This window comes from Anser anser, assembly GCF_964211835.1.
Source record: "Anser anser genome assembly, chromosome: 22".
Taxonomy (NCBI): domain Eukaryota; kingdom Metazoa; phylum Chordata; class Aves; order Anseriformes; family Anatidae; genus Anser; species Anser anser.
In genome coordinates, this window is record NC_139743.1 from 6,447,571 (window position 1) to 6,470,714 (window position 23,144).

Genomic DNA, 23,144 nt, shown 5'->3' on the forward strand with positions numbered 1-23,144 from the left:
AATCAAGGTCAAATCCAGTTAGTAATTGGAGATGAATCCCCTAAGGGAACGCCAGCCTCAGCATCAGGTGATACACAAGACCTTCTTCCCCTGTATCACAGCTATGCCAGCCTGTTGCCAAGGGAACCATTTATTACTTCAGACATGAAAGATGTTTATGGTGCCAATAGTTTCCTTGCTTTAAATAGACTTCTGATCTAAATCCTCTTCCACAGTAGTTGTACCTGGGTTTAAGACTTTGCCTGGTGCCACAATCAATTATATAATGTTGTTAACAGAATTCAATAATTGTCCTGTTTCCTGTCAGATCTAAGTGCTTTTCAGTGGTAAGGTCAGTCATTCTTCCACTGCACAGTGCTCCAGGGTGGCGGGATAAACCATTATTTCCCACAGTCCTTTATTAATACATGCAACACTAAGGTCACGGTCTCACTCTTACCCTTCAGGACAGGGGAGGCAGCTGGATTGCCTTTGTGAGGGGTTATATGACCCTGCTGGACAAGCCATTGGAAGAGCTGTGCCCTTGGGACAGAAGTGCCCTGGAAAAGAAAGAACAGGTCAGCATTAGCAGCCTTCAGAAAATCTACAGCAAACCAGGCACGTAAGGGGAATCCTAACTCACCCTGGGGACATGGCTCTGGCTTCTCCCCAGGGACACAGTATTCACCCTCTGGGCAAGCATGGCACTTCTCTCCGTGGGTCTGTGGCATGTAGGAGCCAGCAGGACATGGTGCTGGACTCCTGGATCCAAGAGGACAAAAGTGATTGACTGGACACGGAGCTCCTGAGAGGCCATCTGTGGGTGTTGGGGTCCGGGCCCTGGTGACACAGTAATACCTGCAGCAGTGAGTATAGGAGCATACTGTCATTATTTCAAGATGGTAAAGAAGATCCCTTGTAGAACACCTTTCCTTACGAAGAATACATGAATATGTTCACTATTCTCTTACCCCGGGCTGCAGAGTCCTGTGGGAGCCCTCTGTCCAGAGCTATTGCAATAGTATCCCCCAGGGCAAGGCTGGCATTCCAGCAAACTGCTGCTGCCTTCACTGCCAGACCAAGTGCCAGGAGGGCACTCTAGGGGAAGTGGTGCACCTGGCAAAATGAATGGCACCAGAGTGAGGGAATGCCACCTCATGCTTTACATGAAATAAGAAAAAATATGCTTTAGCAAAGCACCCTACCTTCTGGACAATAATGACCAGGTGGACAAGGAAATCCTGATTTTCCATCTTGAGGATTTCTTACTTTGGCACCACTTTTGCACCAGAATCCCTCGGCACAGTCTCCTAGAAAACAGAACAACATACAAAAACCACATAACTGCATTAAAAAAATAGGCACAAAGATAGAAGTTTCAGCATACATACTGAAATACAATCATTTGCTATGGTGTGGTGCAGAGGCACTGCTGGTCTAGAAATAAATGATGTAATGGCCATCAAGTGGAGAAGTTGCTTGTAACCGTAGGGGAGTGGAGAATTGGTAGCAGATGACAGGCTGACAGCTCCTAAATAGGAAAGCATTCTACTTAGCTCAGACCTTGCAAGCAGTGCCTCCATTACTGGGCAGGTACTTAAACACATATTTCTCCGTAAGCACGTATTCAAACCATCCTTAAGTGAAGCCTGAAGTTACTTAAATGCTTTATGTACCTGTTGGGGCAGCAAGTCCAGAGGATTCACAGTATTTTCCTGGTGGGCATCTCTGACATTCCTTGATAGTTCTCAGTCTTTGCCTTGGTCCAAAGGTTCCTGCAGGACAGCTGTACTGAGTGCTCCTGTTTGTCCCTGGCAGGCAGTAAAAACCTTGTGGGCACGGGTAAAGGGTGAAATCTATAACTGGCCCTTGCTGGTTGTCACAGTAATAACCTGCAGCGAAGACAGAGGGAAGAAAGGTAAATTAATCACCGAGATGTACTAGCTACTGAGCTGTGCTCATTAGAAGAGAAGGCTCCTAACGGTTTCTCCCAGGCATACCAAGCACCTCACTGGCCGCTCAAGAAATAAAAGTATTGCTGACCTTACATTACTATTGATCTGAATCACACCTCTGCTGGGACAAAACCACATCAAAGCCTACCAGATGCTGAACTCATAAGAAGGAAATTTACCACCCAATGGTCCCCAAAACTCAGGACAAAACTTACAGGTGGCACAGGAAAGCACTTAGGGACACAGCACTGATCTCTCTTCCTTTCAGTTACTGAAACCCTTCAAAGAAAATTTCCCCACTGAACACCAGAGTCTTCCCTTAATGATATTTTAATTGTTCAAAAGAAAGACCTGGAAGTTACCACTTCTGCTTTCACCTCAGAATTGCTTTTGCCTCTTACAGCCTTTCCACAGAGACAGAAATTCTTCTCTGGTTAAGAGAAGAAAACCAAGGTAGGCAGTAAGTCGCGAAACTTTCACCCACAGCAAGACTCAAGAGCCAGTAATATCTATGCAGGCATCTCTTGCAGGGATGCAGTACGGTCATTTATTCAAGGCTTACCTTCCCAGCACTCTCCCGTGGGGGCACTGAGACCAGGTAACTCGCAATAGAAGCCAGAGGGGCAAGGCTGGCACTCAGAAAGCGTTCTCCTCCCTGGCAGGGCAGAGAAAGTGCCAGCTGGGCAGAGCGTGGGGATTGCTGATGCTGCAGCTGGGAGAAAAGAAACAAGGCAGGGAGAAATGAACAATGAGAGAATGAAAACATTGCTCCATTTGGGGCCTAGATGAGTGCAGTGCATAAGGAAACAGAATCAGTGGAGTCTTACTTACACTCACAGGTCAAATGGTGCTCCACAGAAAAGAATAGATATTATTAGCTAACTTTTACAGAAGGAAAGAGTTCAAGCTAAGTATATTATAAGGACAGACAAGTTAAGGCACTGAGACAAATACACCACCACTTTCACAGAACAGGTCAAAGGAGGAACTAGAGAAGAATCTGGGACTCAGGACACTCTGGTCACACCCTAGCAAGCTGGCCACCACACTCTCAGAATCACCCACCAGTATTTCAGATATTAGGGGATATGGAATTTTTGTTCCTGATCAATGCTGGACACTTACTGCAGTAAGTCCCCGCAGGGCAGATATTCCCAGTCACATCATCTCTTGGATTAGGGAGGGTTGCTCCGCCTTTACAGTAAAAGCCAGCAGCACATTCCCCACTGGGGACGGACAGACCTAGAAGACAGAAGGGTAATAGCACTCCAAGCACCAAGGCAGAGGGAGAAAAGCAGGAGGCTTGCAGCTTCCCTCTGGGCAAACATCACAAGGTAACACCTGAGCCCCATTCTGTGCTAGCAAAACCAAAGGCATCTTGCAAGCACTGTTGCAACTCTATGAAAGTATGAGGATAAGAACAGCTCCAGTTTAACACACTGAAAGAATACTGAAAGGACAGGAAAGAAACAGAAGAAAATGAAGGAGCAGTCAGTATCCCAGCATCTGCTGGCTCAGCAGATTCAGAGAATACAGAGGAGTCTTACGGAAGATCCCGATCCCCTGTGCCTACAAGCCTGTAATGTGTGTTCATACTGGTCCTCTGAAAATGGGAATATGGTCACAAGAAGATAAGTGACTCACTTAAGGACACAAAAAATTCTGGGCTAAGTCAGCTTTATCACCCAGAACAAGAACCTAGCTTTAAAATCTTCTGTCAAGTTCCTAAATAACAAATACTTTTATTTACCTTTATTTCCACACCCCCCAAAACACACCACTCCTGTTCTCCAAAAGCAGATGCTGACCTGGGGCATTGCAATAAAACCCTGGACGGCAGGGAAGAGGCTCTGAGCTTCCTGTGGGACAATAGAAACCAGCTATGCACTTCCCTCCAGTGGCAGTGGCAGGACAGAGGCAGTTGGTGCTGGTGTAGTTATCCAGATCAAAAGGCCGTGGGGTCCAAGCAGCTGAGATGCAAAACCATCCTGAGAATACAAAACGTGGCTGAAAAGTTCAAGCAATGTCAGAGCCCCAGAAGTTATCATCGCCAAGCCAGGGGGAATGGACTTTCATGTAGTGCCTTCACAGCACAACCATAAGCAAAGGGAATACAGGACAGGCTAATATCACCAAAGTTTAACAGCACTATGGCATCATCTTCCATGCACTAATACATACAATAATCCCAATAAATTTGCAGGGTGTATGCAACAGCCTCCTTAAGGCACTGCCTCCAAGGGCAGCAGCCAAACAGATCCAGAACTCACCTGCGTCACACTTGCCCGATGCAGCTGTCAAGTTCTCCTTCCCACAGTAATGCCCAGGAGGACAGGGCAAGCAGCTGTCCAAGCTCTGTGTCATGGGGTCTGGGTTAAAGTAGCCCCGAGGACAGGGAAACTCAGTAGCAAACCTGGTTCCTTCGAAATAAAGACAGAATGTTTCATGGACTATAAATAGGATCTTGGCTATTAATCCCGCAGCATCACCTCCTTCATCTTTGGCCGTTTATGATTGTATGATTCTACGACCTTTGCCAGTTTATCTCCGTGTTGACCTCCCCAGTGCACAGCCTGGCCTTCAGGGCCATGACAACCTCCAGGTGCTGATCAGCTTACTGGTAGGGGGGGTTAGGTGACAGCCTTGTCTGTGGTTTAAATGATCGGGTTCTTTTTCTATGAAGAACCAGACTGATGGCTGAAGGTTTATTTCACAGGGACCGCTTCCTGCCTTTAAAAAGTTATTTCACCCTGGCCGATAGCTGGTCTTGTCCCCTGGGCCCATCTCACCTCTGGGGCAGTAGAAGCCAGCTGGGCACGGATTCGCACTGTAGCTGGTAGTATTTTCTGGGCAGTAGTAGCCTGCAGCACAAGGAAAGCATGCAGCTTGTCTGGTGAGGTTGTTGTAAGTCCCTGCAAGGCACGCTAAGGGAAAGCTGGTTCCTTCGGGACAGAAGTGGCTCACAGGACAAGGGCCTCCATTCTCCCACACACCTAGGACACAAAAAGTAGAAGACAAAGCCAACAAAGGGAGCTTATGAGGGAGGGTCAATGCCAACAAAGGGAGCAAACTGATGAGGATCTCTTCTGGGATCCCACAAGACAGCTCATGAGGAGGCACAACACAGTATCTAACATAACCAGAGTATCTCAGCTTTGGAGTTATTCGACGCTGTGTCACCGTGTTTTTTTCCTCCTAGCTTCACAGGCAAAGCCGTGGTGAACTGTATTTCGCACATCAGCTTTCTAAACACTCTGCTTTGTATGTAATAAGAATTTTGGAGAATATTTAATTGTCCGCAGGAATTGACCTGGAATTCTTCCCTGGAAATTATTCTTTCTGATACACAATAAAATGACAAGGGGGAATCAGGCTGCTTCCATTACAGGCTGGTACCCACAGCTTTCCAGTGTTCAATGCAAGCGTCGCATTCAGTAACACAGACAGGGGGACTGACTGCTTTTTCATACTTGTTAGGTATGCAGATGTATGAATACCCCAAACAAAATTAATACAGGGTTTAATTATATTAAAAATTAAATGACTGAGAAGAGGCAGGGGCAGGAGTACTGGGGGAAAAACCGGCATTTTTCAAAGCTCTCTGTTGTCAAGACCCTTAATTATTGGACACAATTAAGTGAAGACACTGACATTCACCCAGGGCAACTCACCAGGTGGCGATGGCGAGGAAGCTCCAGAGAGGCAGTAGTACCCAGCTGAGCAGGGTCCTGAGGGTGCCGTGAGGCCAGCAGAGCTGCAGTAATAGCCAGATGGGCACGCTGTGCAGCTGGACTCCTGCCCGATGTACAGCCTGTAGAGAGACAGAAGCAAGCGTTCTGTTGGCAAGTGTGCAAGTTCAGCAGGAGGTCCCTGATGCCTATACCCCTGGCCAAGGGAAAACAACCATGAGGCTTTTATAATAAATCCAGAGATGTGTCTAATGAGCCTTACTGGGCTGCAGCTTAAGGACACTGTAAGGAAGCAAAGGAGGTAGTAGATAGCAGTAGAAGAGAAAGATAAAAAGGAAAGGAACATACAGATTAGCACCATCAGAACCAGAAGCTCACCTGTCTGAGTAAGTGCCCACAGGGCACTGCTGTGGGATACTTGTGCCAGCAGGGCAGAAGTGGCCAGGTGGGCATGGGCCACCAGTGCTCGTGTTTGTGGCTCCATTAGGGTTCGGGACACTTGCTCCTACACCAGGAAGAAAGACCAAAGGTTTCCTTAATGATATAGGACAGTCTGTCACCCTCCCCATGCCTAAAGAGTAATTTCTATAGCAGGAAGCTTTCTTCTTTATGTGAGAATATGGGGAGCAAGCATGAAGTTAGTTAAAAGGGCTGTCGTGCACACTGCCAAGCATGGATCTCAATGCAGATCACAGCACACTTGATAGGTCTGTTTCAGAGCAGTCTCCAGGCTTACATGTTAGTTGGCAAACAGAAAAGTTAGAAACAAAAAGGCCTCTTTTTAATGCAAGTTCTCCCTGCACTAGTGTGGCAAACAACACAAAGTTGCCTGTAAGCATTTCCTTTAGACTGGACTGCATCCAACGGTATCTTAAATTTGGACTTGTTCTCATTAAAGCATTCATGACAACTGCCATGCAGAGAGCACAGAAACTGGTAAAGACCTGAAAGAAAACTCAACTATTATACACGGTGATCCCAGAGCCAAACTCTAGCATAAAATGTTCTTGAATCGCTGATAGCTGGACATTGGAAGAACACAACGGAAGGACTCCTTGAGTCCACTTTTTGTGTATTTTCTTAAGTCCTTCTACTGGCCTCAGAAAGCATGTTTTGACTAGAAAAATTCCTGTTGTGACCAAGTATAATCTTATTACAGTGCTTCATTCCTCAGGGCTATCCTGGCACACCCTCCAGTAAAATCCAGGGAGAGACTGCACAGAGAATGTATAAAAAAATCCTCGAGATCACAGCTTTCTACTTTTTCACTTCTCTTCTGTCCTTGTGAGTGCTACATTCAATACCTGCTGTGCAGAAGAATCCTGGCCAGCAGGGACCACTTGGAGAGGATAATCCCCAGTCTCCACAGAACATTCCTGGAAGATCACACAGAAAAGAGTGTCAGTAAAAACAGCAGAGCTGCTGCGCTCCATGCACTGATTGGAAGGCAAAGAGGCAGACTTTGGGTGAGCTGATTCCTCAGCATCAGCATGCCAATTCAAATTGTGCTCTTCTCGGAAACCCTGAGTTTAAAACCAAACTTTTATCCTACCTACAGAGGACAAAAAAAAACCACAACAACTGTGGCTTATTGGGGAATACTATCAGTGGGACAAGAGATCTCCTTTGGTTATGTATTATTATGCTTGCATTTCCTAGAGGTGGAATGCATCAGTGGATTGGGAGAAGAGATGTGCAGATGGATCACTCTCTCAGACACTGCTCCACATGGACGATCAGAGTACAGTTTATTTCCTCACCTGCAGGGCACTGCTGACACCTCTCAGCCTGGCTGTGTCCGTAAGAGGGATTGTAAGTCCCGGGGGGACAAGGATACAAATGGATTCCAGTTTTCTGAGGGCAATAGAAGCCAGGAGGACAGCGGTGTCTTAGTCCTTTTGGACAGTGAAACCCAGCAGGGCAAGGAAAGCATTTGTCTTGACCTGTGAAGGAAATATAGAAAACTGGAAGGAAACATGTAATGAACTGAAAGAAAATGCCATGCGCACAACTTTTTTCTTGTCTAGTTGTGCACTTAGAGAAGCAGCAGACGAAACAAAGTTATTCTGCAAGCCCTCCTGGAATGACTGGTCTTCAAATATGTACATTCTCCCAGGAGCGTCTGATTCAGCAAGCTTCACAAACCCACTCGAGCCTCAGAGTCACAGTAATCTCCACATCTCACCGGTAGGTGGCAGGAAGAACAGTCGGGAAATCTGGTTAACTGCTAACCAGCTTTCTGTGCACTGTCACTGCTGCAAACCTACTATTTGACCTGCTGCAGGGGTGAAAGAATCCCTTTCCCCCCACCATGTGACACCAGGGGGAAAAAAAAGGCAAGAAAACAAAACCAACCAACCAAAAAAAAAAAAAACACAAACAAAAACACCTTTCTCTGTCCCAAGCAAAATACTGAGCAACTCATAGCAGTCAGCAGCTATCAAGACATTCTTGGATGCAGACATGAGATACCACATGAGATACCATCCACTTCTAGTTTTCCCAAGTCACACAGAAGCTGCAGAGATCCAGTTTCTCACCTGTTGCATTACTGTATTCTCCACTGGGGCAGGGAGAAGGCGCTGCTGAGCCTGCAGGGCAGAAATGTCCTCGAGGACAGATATTTCCAGTGACACCATCCTCTGGCTTTGCAGTCTTTGTCCTTCCCGTGCAGTAATAGCCTTAAAGCAGAAAGCACTTGAGTCCTCTCTGTTATGCAAAAAAACCCTGAATTTCTGAGCAGCTAAGTTCTGGTTGTGTCTCACCTTGTGCACAAAGTCCTCCAGGAGCATCTTGGCCAGACATACTGCAGAAAAATCCAGGGTCACAAGGAAGACACCAAGTGGCATCCTGGGCTCCCCTCCGTCCGTTCCAGGTGCCAGCAGGGCACGGCATCTCTTTTGGGTGCGTTGTGCCAGCAGGGCAATAATGTCCTGGTGGACAAAGATCTCCAAAGGAAAACCCCACCTGAAGCAAGGGAAATAAGGTGAGCATGGTTTATGAAAGCTTTTGTAGCGCTGAAGGGGCTGCAGCAACGCATGATGTTCAGTACTCACAGGTGAGGAGCTGCTGGACCCCTGAGTGCAGAAATGTCCTGGCTGGCAACGGCCTTCTGGCTCCGTCAGACCGGCCATGCTGCAGTACGTGCCTGCTGGGCAGGGCTTGCACGAACCTGTCCTGGGTACATCTGTGTATGTTCCCTGCACAAAGACAGAGAAGTAGTGAATGCCCTTCATCAAGGGACTGGAGACTACTGGAAAGTGCTACTTAAAGAACAGAGCCATAAAGGATTCTTACCACTGGACATGGGAGAGGCAGGGAACTTCCAGCCGAGCAGAAATGCCCTTTTGGACAAGGCTGGGCTTCAGCCAGGCCTGTCTCATTGCAGAATGTACCCTCCGGACAGTCCCTACAAACAGACTGCCCACGGCCCTAAAAAAGGGACATAAGAAAGAACTCGGCAGATGTGCAGTGTTGCTGCTTACAACGTGAATAAACTTTGACCATTCTACCAACTCCCCAAGACTTCCCCTACTACAAAATGAACACAGAGGTCCAAACACAACAGGTTTGCGGTGTCTGCACAGCACCGTGCAGCATTAAAGCAGTGGCAGGCACAGCCCTGGTTTAATATTTCTAGTTCTGCAAAGAGTTCTTCCACTGCAGGGCAGAAGCCAAGATGGTGGCGTTGACTACTCAGCTTACCAGAAAACCCAAGTCCCTCTTTTTTTTTAAGCTGTCCGCTTAAAGACGCCCCACAAATGACTATTAACACACTCGTAAAGCTGCCAATGGCTGTGATGATCCCACAAGCATCTTGTAGTGAATTCTAACGTACTTACAGGCTGGAAGCTGCCAAGGGGACATGGCTCTGGCCTGAAAGCTCCTGTTAAGGAATAATGTCCCTCCATGACCATCTGCTGAAGAGCACTTTTGGCACCTCCTGTACAGAAGTAGCCAGGTTCACATGGTCCTGAGGGAGCCTGGCTGTTTGTCCCATCACAATAAAGGCTATGTGTAGGGGAGAAAACGATAAAAATCTTGGGTAGTTTGTTTTGTCACTGGATAGTGTGGTCACAATACAAAAATTCCCTGCAGTCTACCTGGGATCTCACTGAGACCTAGTTCCTGTTCACTTACAGGCCTTGAAAGGAATTAAAAAAGTACATATATCACTTGTCACACATGATTTTTAAAGACCATAGCCCCTCAGATTCAGTAGTTTTATCCTGGAAAGAATACCCTCCTCTACAAAAACAGAGTGGCATCTGCATACAGATCACACAAACACCCAGATGTCGGTTTTCTTCAAGCAAGCCTTCTCTGCTTCCTTGGACTAGAAATATACAGGAATAAAAAGGAGCTTTGAGGGCATTCCATTCATCTTCTGGACAGAATGTGAATTCCAGAGCTGTCTCTTGCTCTGTTTTTCTGCCTACCTCTCCGGGGAAAACAGGGAGTGAAAAAATGTAGAAAAAATAAAGAAGACAGAAAAATTTGAATTCTACTCCATGGAGACCTAAAACTGCATCCCAATATCCCAATCAGCATCTTCCTTCACAGTGAAGCGCACAAATATTTGTGCCACCAATCCCGAGATGATCTTGCATGCTCCATTTGTCACACCAGCATGAAGACATGACCACCTGAAAGGCAGACTGTCCATTACTAGCCTTAAAAACCTACACTTATTCAGTGCACACTCAAGGAGAGGTGAAAGCCAACACTAGATCACTATCTTTTTCTTCAGACTCAGATGTGTAACTCTGGCATCATTAAAAGGGATGCAGCACAATCTGGTAGTATAAAAAGGACTACCCAATTAGTATTAACGAGAATGTTTAAGCAAGAGCTGCTAGGTCAAGCCATCCAGCACTACAGACATAACGAGTTTTGACAGATGCTAGGGAACAGTAAAAGCTGAGATACAACTCACACAGTTCAAGTTCCTTATTGCAAATCTACTGATACAGGTATATAGCAATGGAGAAGGCAAGCACACTTGTACTGGAGCCCCGGGACCAGAGGGGACCCCTCTGCAAAAGGGCTGAAGGTAAGGATGGGCTGCTGGGGCAGGAATTTTGAGGGTTAAATAATTCCTTTGTGATGGGACTGAACTGAGCCGTGTTCAGCAAACATCACACTCACCCAGGGGGGCAGTCCAAGCACTGACGGAGGCTTCTCAACCCACTCCTGTTGCTGTAGGTTCCTGGAGGACAGGGGACAGGTAAGGGGGACCCAGGTGGGCAGTATGCCCCAGGGGGACACAGGTTTCCTGTCACACCGTCTGTGGGCAACTGAAATTGGAAAAGGCAGCATGTAAAAAAAGGAGCAAACTTGGTTAAAATATTAAAGGCATCGTACTGATTTGGGCTCAAGGCAATACCAAGAAGAAAAACAGAGACATACTCTGCTGTACAGAGGACAGACAAAGCTTCTTTAAGGTAAATGTAGCAAACACACAGAAAGAAGATATATGGATGGCCTTTTCAAACCAGCAATCCTAATGTGATCCACACCCACTGAACTCTGTACCTGGTTATAAACCTGGCTACATTTTTAGTTAAGGGGATGTTCGTGTAGAGAGGGAAAACTATGAAATGGTCGTGCATCCTTTGAGGATCCTCACACTATAACCTTGAATGTGTGCAGTGCAAAATTGTGGCTCTTGAAAGTGACTGGGTTAATAAAAAACACCACGGTGGAACACAATTAGAAAATGAGAAAAGCCTGCCGTGAGACTTACTGGAGTCAGAGCCCTGCCCTGGCAGAAGAACCCAGCCTGGCAGGGACCGCTTGGCCCAGTCTGTCCTGGAGCAGCACAGTAGAAACCACGGCCACACGGGCTGCACTCTGATGGCCCGGACAGCCCCTTCTTGTTACTGTAGGTGCCCTCTGGGCAGGGCTCAGGTTTAGAGCTGCCTTCGCCACAGTGAAAGCCCTGCAAAACAAAGTCAGCTGAATACTGCATTTAAGAATCTTCTGTTAAATAGACCCCCACATTCAGCTTCTTGCATCAGAGGACTGCAAAGGAACAACTCACTGCTGGGCAAGCTTTGGGCTCTGACGTGGCAGGAGAGTCACAGTAGGAGCCAGCTGGACATGGTTTGCACCTGTCTTCACCCTCTGCACTGGAATTATCCCAGAAGAAGCCTGGTGCACAGGGGAAGGAGAAAGGGAATCCAGTCCCTGGAGGGCAGTTATAGCCCGGTGGGCAATCCCCAGTCTATAAAGCAAGAAAGGCAGTCAGCACAGCTTTGTTGTGCTTTGGATACGGTAGAACAATCTGTCAAGATTCAACACAGGAAGAGCCAAGCTTCATCCACGCTTTGAATAACCTAGAATTTTTACTGCAAGAAAATGGGGGAGAAAGGTAGGGAAGGAAAGGAATTCATAATCCCTTTACAATTACAGATCACTAAAATTCTGACGGTGTAGGATAATCATTTTAGGTGAGAATTTCTTAAGGGAAACTCTTGTCCTTAAGACAGCCCCTATCCTTTGCCTGTGCAGTCATGGCAAAGATGCTCTTCTTATGTACCTGAAAAGTAGCTGTAATTGGTAAGAGTTGTCACCTCACTCTTACATAAGACCATGGATTCATCCACATTTAAGAAACTCAGCTGCCCTTTTTCCTCTTAATAGAAGCTTCTTTTTTTTTTCAAACTGCTATTAATGCTTGAAGAATTCACTCTTTCAAGGGACAAGACAATCACAAGGAAAGATCCCCAAATTCATTAGAGACAAAGCAACACCAACTCCCGACATTTGAACTCTCTTTCATAACCTGCATTGACAGGCAGAAGGCAAAAGAGAGACAGGTTTTAATTAGGCTCCATTTACAGCTGCAGCCTCTGGAAAATAAAGGTTGGGAGAAGCTGGGCTGTGCTTACAGGGTGGGGAATTCCCAGAGGCTCCATTCCGGCTCTGTAGCAGTACTTCCCTGCAGGACACAGCAAGCATTCCTCAGCACTGCTTAGCCCCTTCCGCTCACCATAGGTCCCATTGGGGCAAGGTTTAGTGGGCAAGCCCTTGAAATAAAATAGAAAAATGGGTCTTTAAGATACTAACATGACTGCTGCATACTATAATGCAAACACACAGCAGCTGAAACTGAAAAATATTTCTTTCCAGTTATTGGGAACAAACACTGAAAAGCAACACTAGGCATCAGGTACGAATGCTGGAGAGAGACTGTAACAAAACGGGTATCCAAACAGCAGTGTTGTTTGTATACAACAGCTCAGAAAATGTTATCCCAGTATTATGAAATTTTATGTTGGGTAAATACCAACATCAAAAAAGTACAGAAATCAGTAAAATAAAAAAAAATAGGAAAGGTTCCTGCAACAAGATTCCAGTGTAGACACTGCGACTGTACAACCAACACAATGAGAGAAGAGAGAATCCCAAGGTCTAAAGCAGAAGCACTTACAGCATCTCCCTGGGGACAGTAGTATCCTCTTGGGCAGGCATTTTTACTGGCATCTGGAGGGACTGCCTGTCCTTCTGGGCACAAGAGACCTGCCGGGCAAATCATGGCACGCACCATCACCTCCCGGCTGGTGTGCTCACTAGCACAGTAATGTCCAACAACACATGGCAAGCAGGAGGCTGAACCTTGGTCCTACAACATGAAAGGCACATGGTTCCCATTTCTAGAGGACAAAAGAATCCCTGTATGTTCGACATGTTGAGGCACAATACAAAGGAAATAAATGCAACCAACACTGCAATGGAGCCCACCAGTAAATAAAGCAGTCTGCAGAAATAAAGCCACTGAGCAAAGACATCGCCCTTGGGAACTGATGACAGGACCCTGTTCATACAAACCATTCCCTGTTATGCTTAGCAACGTTATTGGAAACAGAAAGGTTTCCCCTTAAAAATTCCACCTAACCTAACCTAACCTAACAACAACAAACAGTATGTAATTCGGTGTATTCACCCTGCAGGCAAGAGAGCCTGTGCTTCACAAATAAGAAGCAGGTCCTGTCGCTTCCTGTGGATTATTCATGCAGAAGGACCTCCACAACAGTCAACCCAACATCTTTTGCAAGCGGGAGTAGAGAAAAACAAACACATTCCCTCATCTTTCTTTGTCACATTGAACTACAAAGTGCAAAAGAGAGATAATCAAGATAATCAAGGTCCATTTGTCACACATACATCCCCATTCATCATTTATCTCCTCTCTTAATGAATCATCCAGTGATAACTACAAAATGTGTGCACAGTGATAGAAAACTAGCCTAAATAGAAATACTGGGGTCATTTGACAGCAGTGACATGCCATTTCCCCCTCAATAGTGAAATCTGGCACTTATTGCTAGAGTTATTCACTACAGTTTTGGGGCAGATAAATAAGAAATAAGCCTCAGAACCTTGTTGTGAGAGTCAATGTGCCATCCACTGCTCCTTTCTGTGGGTCTTTCTCATTGTTTTACTTTCCACAAACAATTATTTAACTGCATTGCAATCCAATACATCCTTTGAGGCAGGAACTAAATACAGGTGCCCGCTCTGTAATTCCCCTGCAATACTTACACTAACAACGAAAGACTAAAATGAATAACCAAAATTCGAAGCATCTACCAAACTACCCACTGCCAGGTGCACGACAGATGAACTTATTGCTACTGCAAGCCTCAGGAGCGGGAGTAACAGCAAGAGCAGTACTGCACACGTGATGCATTTTCGGCATCATGTCTGGAGCAGCTCCAAGCCTGACCATGCAGGAACATTCCCGGTGCTTTCTCTAGGCTAGCACTTTCTCTCATCACCTACAGGCTCAGCACAGGTGGGCAATATTGTTTAAAACACTGTACACAATCACCCCAAATAAGCAGACTCATAATGCAAGGAGATGGGCTCGTTCCAGTGCCTCCCTTGAGGGATATATCCTGCAGCTCGTCTTTCTGCCAAAATTGAGTCCTTATGCTGAACAGATGTCAAGATAAAACTATTGCTACTTACTGAAAAGTTGCCAGCACCACATGTTCGAGGAGTAACAGTGCCAAGCTCAGGGCAGTAATACCCTCCAGGACAAGGGACACAATCTGCAGCCACTTTTGCACCACGTTCCATGCGATAGGTTCCTCTGCAGGAGAAAACGGAACAGAGGGAGTCATCAACTGCAGCAAAGTGACCAAGAAGAGGACAGTGCATCTCTGGTCTGCATTTCTTAGCCTCTTGTACGGAGGATATCTTGCCATCAGGCAAGAAACTGGCCAGTTCAGAAAAAACCTGCCCAGACTGTCCAAGAACATGCAAGGCAGAATGAATTTGCAAACGTCTTTGGAGCAGAATGCTATCTTTTTTTATAAGAAGTGTTCTGAAATGCTACATACAAATCCTTTTGTGTGCACAGAGACCCACAGCTATGACAGCACGTGTAGTGTACTTACACTGGGCAAAGAACTGGCTTGGAGGTTCCCCTGGTGCAGAAAGCCCCTGCAGGGCAGACCGTGCAGTCTTCCACTCTGCCATTTCCCAGCCTGGTACTGTAAGTTCCAGCAGGGCAGGGGTACTGTGTGCTTCTCCGTGTACCTTTCCAAAAAAAAAAAAAAGATGAGAAAACCATCCTAATTCTTATTAAAGCCTTGAAGAGAGAAGGCAATAATGCCCCCTTGTTCTTCATTGCTATTAAGTATTTACATGAGCTACATGTAAGTATGTATTGATATACACTTAAATCACTGCCCCCGACTCTGAACACAAACCAACCAACCAAAAAAGTCACCACTTAGTAAATGCTTCTGAAACTTGGCAGGAAGTTTCAAATTATAATTGTGTTTGTACCGGACACTTGATTGTGTATTTTAATTCTTTGCAAATTAAAGGAAAGAAAATAATGCTATCAACATGCTCATTTCAAGCAGTAAAGGTTAAAAGTATTCATTATTCAGAACAGCCAGTTTGCTATCCAACTCCACACTGAAATGCTTTGGCGCAAAAAAATATGCTGATAAACTCAGCATATGACTCAGAGCCCACAAAATTCCTAAAGACAGAAATGAACTAAATTTCTTTCATTTCTGGGAAAAAAAACTGCCTACCTTGAGGGCAGTAATGCCCTGAGCTGCACATGCCAGAAGGGACATGAAGTCCTCCTACACAAAACCAGCCCGCAGGGCACAGCAAGCACTCATCTTCTGATGTCAGCCTCGTCCTATTGCCCCAGGTGCCTGGGGCACACTTGTGCTGTGTTGAGTGCTTTGTGCCTGGTGGGCAGTAGTGACCAACTGGGCATGGAGCAGGAGGCTTCTGTCTCCCCCCTGTTCCTGTAAAAACAAAGACAAATTTTTAAGAGAAGCAAAGAAGCTCTTGCACCTTTCATCCATTTAGAATGAGATAACAATAATTACTTTCTCTGTTGACGAGAGGTTCTGTTGCAGAACTGGTTACCAAAGCAATTATTTCTAAACTTGAGAATCCTGCAGGGTGTCTGTGTCCAAAACTGGCCACCAACTTTGTGGCCAAGTTTAGGAGGCCAGCAAAAGGCAAGAAAGTTTGGAGACTATAAAAACTGGCTGCTTCCAGATCATGAAGTTAAACAGTAACTATGGGAAAAATATAGGGAAAAACCTCACAGTAAAATTAAAATCAACCTACCCAGTTAGCACAACAGTCTCTGCAGTAACACTAAACCCTACATGGCACCATTTTCCCCATTTACCAGCACTGTGATACCTCAGTGACCTGCTGTGGTACTTACTGGGGAGCTTCACGGTACGAGGTAGAGCGTACAGTTCACTTTGTCATAAAGCCACCTACCTCTAACACAGAAAAATCCAGCAGGGCATGTTTCACACTGGGACTTATCAAAGAGGTTGAAGTCATTGCCAACTGTTCCTGGAGGGCAGGCGTTGCTGGGAAAATGAGGGCTGGACGACCCCACTGGGCACACGAACCTAATAAAACACAGCAGGCTACTTGGGGCAAATGCTTTGATGCAACAGGGAGATAAATTCTATGCCCTCCCAACATACCAGGAAGAAAGCTGCAACTGGAAAAAAGCTGAAGCACTTGATACCGCAACTGACAGAAATGTAACTGACAACTGATAACACAGACTGAGAAGAAAACACTGTGAATGGATTGGTTTTGCTTTACATTTTGCACCAAAAGAACGGGGGTTATTCAGCCAGGCTGTGTTCATAACCATGGACCTGCGGCTGGGCTTCACTCGTGTCTGTTTCACTATTTCTCGCCACTTCTGTGGCAATAGAAGGCAGCAAAATCCATTGTGTTTAAGACAATTCCTCTACAAATACAGCCTACATCACACTGAGTTACCAGAAAATGTAATAAACTCTCAACGTTGCAGAAAATGCCACCTGCACGTCCCTGTGCACAACACCCCAACAGTGGAGCTGAGCTACATGCGGAGACTTGAAGAGAAGCACAGAAAACAAGCAAGGCTCACCCTGGTAGGCACTCCGAGTCAGGCTGTGCTAATCCAGCCTGAGTGCAAGCTCTCCCTGCTGGGCAGGCTCTGCAGTCAGTGACTTCGTCCTGTCCTTGGAGAGGACTGTATGTACCTGGCTGGCACGGCGTTGGGTGATTTGCTCCAGCAGGACAGAAATATCCAGCAGGGCACTTCAAACACAAACCGGTTCCTAAAGAGAAAGAAGATGCTTAAGGTCCCAAAGGGAGCATGACCTGCTGATAAAACGGAGGGTCCTCCAAACGTGATCCCTTTGCTTTCACCTACAGCAAGAAGTATGATGGAGGTTCGGTCATAACAGCAAGGAAGTTACTGCAAAGCCAGAAGGTGGTGGTGTTGGATTAGCTGATTATTACTGCAATTGAGTGGCTCCTGGAAGCAGTACCACCTCAGAACTACGTTCTGAGCTGATAATATGAGAAGATACATTAAAAAATAAACACATCAGCCTGAAAACACACTGACACAGGTAGATTTAACAACCAGAATGCCTGGACCTCAGTTGTAAAAGAGCCTGGTGTTCCCACGAAAGCTGGGCCGTTTCCATATTTGCATTCGGAATACCGAGAGAGCCGAACAGGTTTCACAGACTGGAGATGTACTCAACACAAACACAGGGATACCTGCTGGAATGACAACCATTTGAGCTGTGATTATCTCTAAAATCTCATGTGTTAACAGGTGCTCAAACTGTGCATTAAAGGAAACACTGGCAAGATCAATAGGTAATAAAACAATTATTTGTGTTGCCACATTCAGAAAACGCATTTAATTATAAGATGTCCCCAAATGCTTAACTCAGTGAAAAGGAAACTCAAATTTAGCACAGGAGTAGCTGCTGTCCTCCTGAGTCAGGACTTTCAACAGCACAAAGCAAACAGAGCAATTTGGGCTGTGCAGGGAAAACACTGGCTCGGTGTTATCATGGCTCCCTGGAGTAGGTCCAGGCTGAACCCCAGCTGCCTCCCAAGTGCTTATCACAGCAAGGCTCAAGCATACACCAGGGTGTATAGCATATACGAGCCTCTGCAAGGCTGGAGAAGAACCTGACAGCACGCCCAAGTTGATCAGGACGTATTAAAATCTCCTTCTCCACAGACCGGAGGCTCCCGTGCAGACAGGTTAGGATGCCTCAGGTGGCAAAGCCAGATCAAGGGGCACCTCTCCCTTGGCATTCCGCCCACCTTCTCATCCCTACACCTCAGAAACATCTGCAAGTTTCCCCCTTACACTCCTCATGACACAGATAAACACAAGGTTCAAAAACCTCAGTAGCACAAGACTGGCATTTCTCGAGGCTGCCTCATTCCCCAGCTCTAAGAGCTGGAATCCACACACCTGAAGGGGGGCTGTAACCCCACAGATCTGTAGGGTTCCCCTACAGGGAACTCTTAAAAATTGCCTCAGCTGACAAAAGCTTCATGATGTGGATCTGCACCCCTAGCAAACCCAGCAGGACTGCCATTTTATATAACCAGAACCCATGCCACTTGACTCTGGTTATGTAAAATTTGAGTTTTCTGCCCAACTTTCTGTAGTGCTTCCCTTACTGCGGAGCTCAGAACAGACTTGAAGAGCATGGCTACCTGGACCATAGAAAACCAAGCAGGGCATGGATTTACAGCATATTATTTATTCTGTAGGACCAGGCTAGCCCACATACATGCTGGGCCATAAACATGATGCGGATAAACTTGGTTTCACTGAGGGTTAAGTACATCACACTCAGTGTGTGACACAGATGGAAGAGACAGGCTAAGACCATCATCTACCCCATAGCAGTACGACTTGAAATATTCTCTGCCTTGTCAGAGTTTATTCTTGTGTCCCCTGCCTATTTTTCAGCGAGCATTGTCCTAGCTTTGCCACGTTTTCCTTTGGAGAGTTGACAACATCATTATATAAGGTAGTACAGGCATAGGATAACAGCTTACATTATTAAACTGAAAGTGTTTTTGAACTCTCATTTCCTCTGCAGCTTCTTCAGTGTTTGTTCAGGTGCCACTGGCCCTGTCTGTTGAATTTTGCTGTCTTGATGAGATGTGAGGTTTCTTCCTTGCTGCACCATGTAAATGCAATTCTGGTTTTAATTTCAGAAGTGGGCGGAAAGCAGCAATTTCCTAGTCTTAGCTGGTGAGCAAAAAATCATTCAGCAGTCAAGATGCTTTAGCAGCTGAGTCATTCGCTAAAAAAGAAATGATCAAATAGAAAAATATATGGCTCGATTTGAAGGAGATAATTATTTTCTTAGCACACGTACCTCTCTGAGGCAAAGAGCACAGCAGATGTGAAGGGAGACTGAGCAACTGAACTTTAGGTTTCTGCTCCTAGCAGTGATCTGTGACCCTGGAGAAAACACTCCGGACGTGGGCCAAAGCTTAGTGAATGGAGTTCATCCCCTGAATCTCTCCCTGACTCTATTTTCCAATTTGTACAGCATCATTAAGAAGAGAGTGGCATATTTTATACCATTGTGAGAGACACTGAGGTGCCCTGAAATGTTCACAGCCAGGCAGGATTAGCCTGAGCAACATGTGATTATTGCAGCAGAAAGCTGGGTCTCCCTTTCCACATTTTATCAAAGACTTGGTAGCAGAGAAGACTTCAGCTAAGCTCTCTATTACTTCGCATAAATGCCTTCACCAAACAAAGTACATTTCAGCCACCTCTGAACTTCAAAGAGTAAAAATCAGACATTTAAAAATTAATCAGTTTCCCACACATTATTCTGTCCTTTTAAATTAATTAACCCACTGCTGAGCTGCGAAGTCTAGTCACTTGTAACACATTTCTCAATCATCAGCATGACACTTAGTCTTACTGGATACAGAATGAAGTTCTGTTGATTTAGAAAACCAAACCAAAGCAAAAATGCTTAGAAAAAAACGCCACAGAAAACAGGGCTGGAAGTCTGTGCAAGCCTTGTGTCTACACCCTTGCAAGCATATCAGAACATCTCCTGTGCCTTCAGCTAAGCAACACTTTAAAAGCTCTTAAGGGTAGGGCTTCTACAGCTTCTGAAGCCATAAATGACAGTGCTTATTTACTGTTGTAATAAAAAAAAAATCTTAGACTAATCTGTAACCTAATTTCACCTCACTGCAAAAACAGGTTTGCAACTATTGTGATTGATTCATACACATACAGAAAGAAAACCCCTTTTCCAAAGGGAAAGCATACAGTCAACTTACTTTATTACGTTACTCCTTGACTGACCTGTTAGATTACCTTGGGCAGATCATTTCAGATTATTCCTTATTTCTTTCTGTTGAAAAGCACAATAATCACCTTTTCCCTTTGGTGAAACTTCTTAGAAATCTCTGCATAGGGTAGACATATAAATACTAAGGTCCACATCCATCAGGATACAGGCAATTCCAATGAAAGAAGTGGCTAGTAAGCACCTCTGGATGTAGACCTACACTTAGTTTTTGTGCTGCTAGTAACAGGACTCTTCAAGGTCATGTTTTAATATGGGATGGATTTCTATTTGAGACAAGTCCATCTGGTTACTGATTCTGCCAGCTGTGTCTTTTACAGAACGTAAAGCTGTACGGTATCCTTCAGGCTCAGCAGCAAAAGGAAAACACAGTTGCACAAAGAATCTGCTCCTAAAAATTCCTGGTAACGTAAAAGTCAATTGATGGCCTTACCCTAAACTTTCCAGTGGTGCCCCAAGGTGTTCGGAAGGTGTTCCAGGCCTGGCACTCCAGCGCTATTAGCTTGAAACATTTTATTGAGATAGTGAAAAGCTTTCACCTACGCTTCATAAACTGAGGGTCAGCAATGGTTCCTTGGATTGGGCGCTCACTTCTACTGCTGCGTATATATTCATGGACGTGTCCTTTCTTTCAGAGGTAGCTGTGCATGCAGTCCATTCCACTAAAAATAGGGTTTACTTCACTAAGAGGTGTCATTCATTAGGACAGTTGTCGTGACAGAGACTGCTGGCTGAATCACTGATCTCCTGTTCTAACAGATGTCACTAGTGAGTAAAATAAACTCGTTTTATAATGGAATAGACAGCAGGAATGACCCTACCACACCAAGAGCATTCCTGCAGAAATGCTCACAGTGCTCTGCACGCATCGCCACCTGATACCAGGGAGATCCAGATAGCTGAGTGACAGCTGTGGACCCTCTCCTTATGTTCACACAATTGGAAAAAGAAACTCCTAACTGTGCCCTGCTTTCTGGAGGGGGTGATTTTGACACAGCAGATGAAATCAAGCTAACCATCTAACACCAACTTGCCACACAATACTGTACACCCAGTGACTCATGCACACTGTTGGGTGCAATCACCCAGTAGACGAGGTGCATACGAAGCCCATTCTCCCCTTTACCGCACTATTTCAAAAGCGATCTTATGTCAAGCATTGTATTTTTGCAAGCCCCCTGCACCAGCACGAATTATTCTACAGTGGCCTAGAGCATCATGGCCCAATTACTACCTGAGTGCACAGCCAGCAGGAGGAATGTTTGTAATTACCAAGACACATTGTTCTACCTTTCCCTTCCTCACTCCAAGCATATGCCTTTACCTCACCTTAAACCTTCAGTGGTATGAGAAATTTCCCTCCAGGACCTCACTAAATAGGCAGTCTCCGCAACTCTTTTTATCTCTAAGTAGCTTAAATAAAGCTGGAAAGGAGGATGCTGTAAAGCTTGCTGTCACTGTCCTGTATGTGAAAGGTTAATTTTACAGCCTGGATAGTTCTAGACGAACTGCCTTTAGTATTGATAAATGTGGTAGCCCCGGGGACTCACTCACCCTGTTCAAAAAGTAGATGAGGGCAGTGGCTGCACAGTGCCCGTTGAGCTCTAAAGGCAACACAATTGACTATAAACTGCTTCCAAATACAGGCGACACTTTATTTGCAGCCCCTCTCAACAGGTTCCCAACCTGTAAACTGGTATTTAACTGAGGCAAGCAACTTGCATGGATAAACCAGTTGTTTCTCGAACAGATTGTTTGGCTGAGAACATTTTAGCGAAGTGGGCAGGCCATTCCTCTAAAGCTCTAGCAGTGCAGGCAGTCTGAGGACCTCTAGCCCCAGGGAGTTGCACTTCAAACATAGCCACCTGAATTGGCACTAGTATTAGGAAGGATTCTCAGCCTACCGTACCACAAACTTCAGACAAGGATATTGACTGTTTGTGTCAGGGGGGTCTTGTCTCTTGTGCTTAGGGGTAAGGGGGCAGTTGCACACAAGCAGACTCTGTGGCCCAAGTCCTGTTAACGTTTACACTGTTCTCATGCAGTGATCGAGCCGTTCAGCAAAAGATATCAACCCCTGAGACTTAACAGATGGAGTTTTAGTCAACGTCTACACTTCTATTGCTAATTCTCATCGTTCATCTCTTCCAGAGAACTTATAACCCAAGTATATTTTATTTTGTAAAATGCTCGTAATTACTGAATGCTTCACTACAAATCTGGTGATTTGTAGGAGATTCCATGGGTGTTCCCTTCATCCAGTTCTAGTAATGCCTTAGACAGAGACTAATAAATAAATACTCTTAACTGGCAACCCCCTCCATAAGCATGTACTTCTTAGTGTGATTTAGAGCAAGAATTATTATTCCCAGTGCACAAAATTAAGATTTTTTACGATACAGACCAGGCAAGCATGAGGAGCTGCTGCTGGGTGTGTGAAGTCCCTCTCTGGGCTTGAAACTCCCTGGTGGGCACGGAGGAGTGACTGTAAGGCCGTCCGCACAGAAGTGACCTGTAGAGAAGAAGAATACAACATGTAGTTCAGAAACAACTTTCTAGACACCTCACTTAAAATCCTTCTGCCAGTTGTACATTACTGATGAAATGTTCATGTCCAGGTAGAATGAAGTACTTTTTCCAAGTAAGATTTTGTAGGACTTAATATCAAATGCTTTAGTAAAGTCCAGATGGATTATCTGAAGAGTGTTAAAAGAATATATGGATTTAACTGTGGCATAAAACTGCCACTGCTGTGCTGAAATATACTGCTATGTATCAGCATAGAGATGATATTTCATTCACATGCACGCAGTACTAAGTACACAGATTATATATAATTAAAGTCAGTCAAA

General features: G+C 45.4%; 1 protein-coding gene across 7 annotated transcripts in view; it reads right to left on the reverse strand.

The window, feature by feature from the left end:
• The window catches only part of LOC310885368 (uncharacterized protein), a 138,819-nt gene that overhangs the window by 56,844 nt on the left and 58,831 nt on the right, over positions 1-23,144 (reverse strand). For all 7 annotated transcript variants that reach the window (XR_014574750.1, XR_014574751.1, XR_014574752.1 and 4 more), the window contains 30 exons: positions 22,697-22,804; positions 17,052-17,244; positions 16,400-16,536; positions 15,682-15,906; positions 15,031-15,172; positions 14,600-14,723; positions 13,059-13,250; positions 12,517-12,654; positions 11,667-11,849; positions 11,370-11,564; positions 10,772-10,920; positions 9,466-9,634; positions 8,921-9,055; positions 8,680-8,823; positions 8,389-8,590; positions 8,164-8,304; positions 7,384-7,566; positions 6,928-6,999; positions 6,002-6,128; positions 5,606-5,745; positions 4,724-4,927; positions 4,205-4,354; positions 3,743-3,922; positions 3,060-3,176; positions 2,497-2,646; positions 1,656-1,871; positions 1,185-1,289; positions 951-1,095; positions 623-837; positions 440-539 (listed from right to left, as the gene is read on the reverse strand). Coding sequence is in view for 1 of the 7 variants with exons in the window: in XM_083808650.1 (XP_083664776.1) it covers positions 440-539; positions 623-837; positions 951-1,095; positions 1,185-1,289; positions 1,656-1,871; positions 2,497-2,646; positions 3,060-3,176; positions 3,743-3,922; positions 4,205-4,354; positions 4,724-4,927; positions 5,606-5,745; positions 6,002-6,128; positions 6,928-6,999; positions 7,384-7,566; positions 8,164-8,304; positions 8,389-8,590; positions 8,680-8,823; positions 8,921-9,055; positions 9,466-9,634; positions 10,772-10,920; positions 11,370-11,564; positions 11,667-11,849; positions 12,517-12,654; positions 13,059-13,250; positions 14,600-14,723; positions 15,031-15,172; positions 15,682-15,906; positions 16,400-16,536; positions 17,052-17,244; positions 22,697-22,804 (4,681 nt within the window). In the remaining 6 variants the exon portion in view is untranslated. The remainder of the gene's footprint in view (positions 1-439; positions 540-622; positions 838-950; positions 1,096-1,184; positions 1,290-1,655; positions 1,872-2,496; positions 2,647-3,059; positions 3,177-3,742; positions 3,923-4,204; positions 4,355-4,723; positions 4,928-5,605; positions 5,746-6,001; positions 6,129-6,927; positions 7,000-7,383; positions 7,567-8,163; positions 8,305-8,388; positions 8,591-8,679; positions 8,824-8,920; positions 9,056-9,465; positions 9,635-10,771; positions 10,921-11,369; positions 11,565-11,666; positions 11,850-12,516; positions 12,655-13,058; positions 13,251-14,599; positions 14,724-15,030; positions 15,173-15,681; positions 15,907-16,399; positions 16,537-17,051; positions 17,245-22,696; positions 22,805-23,144) is intronic.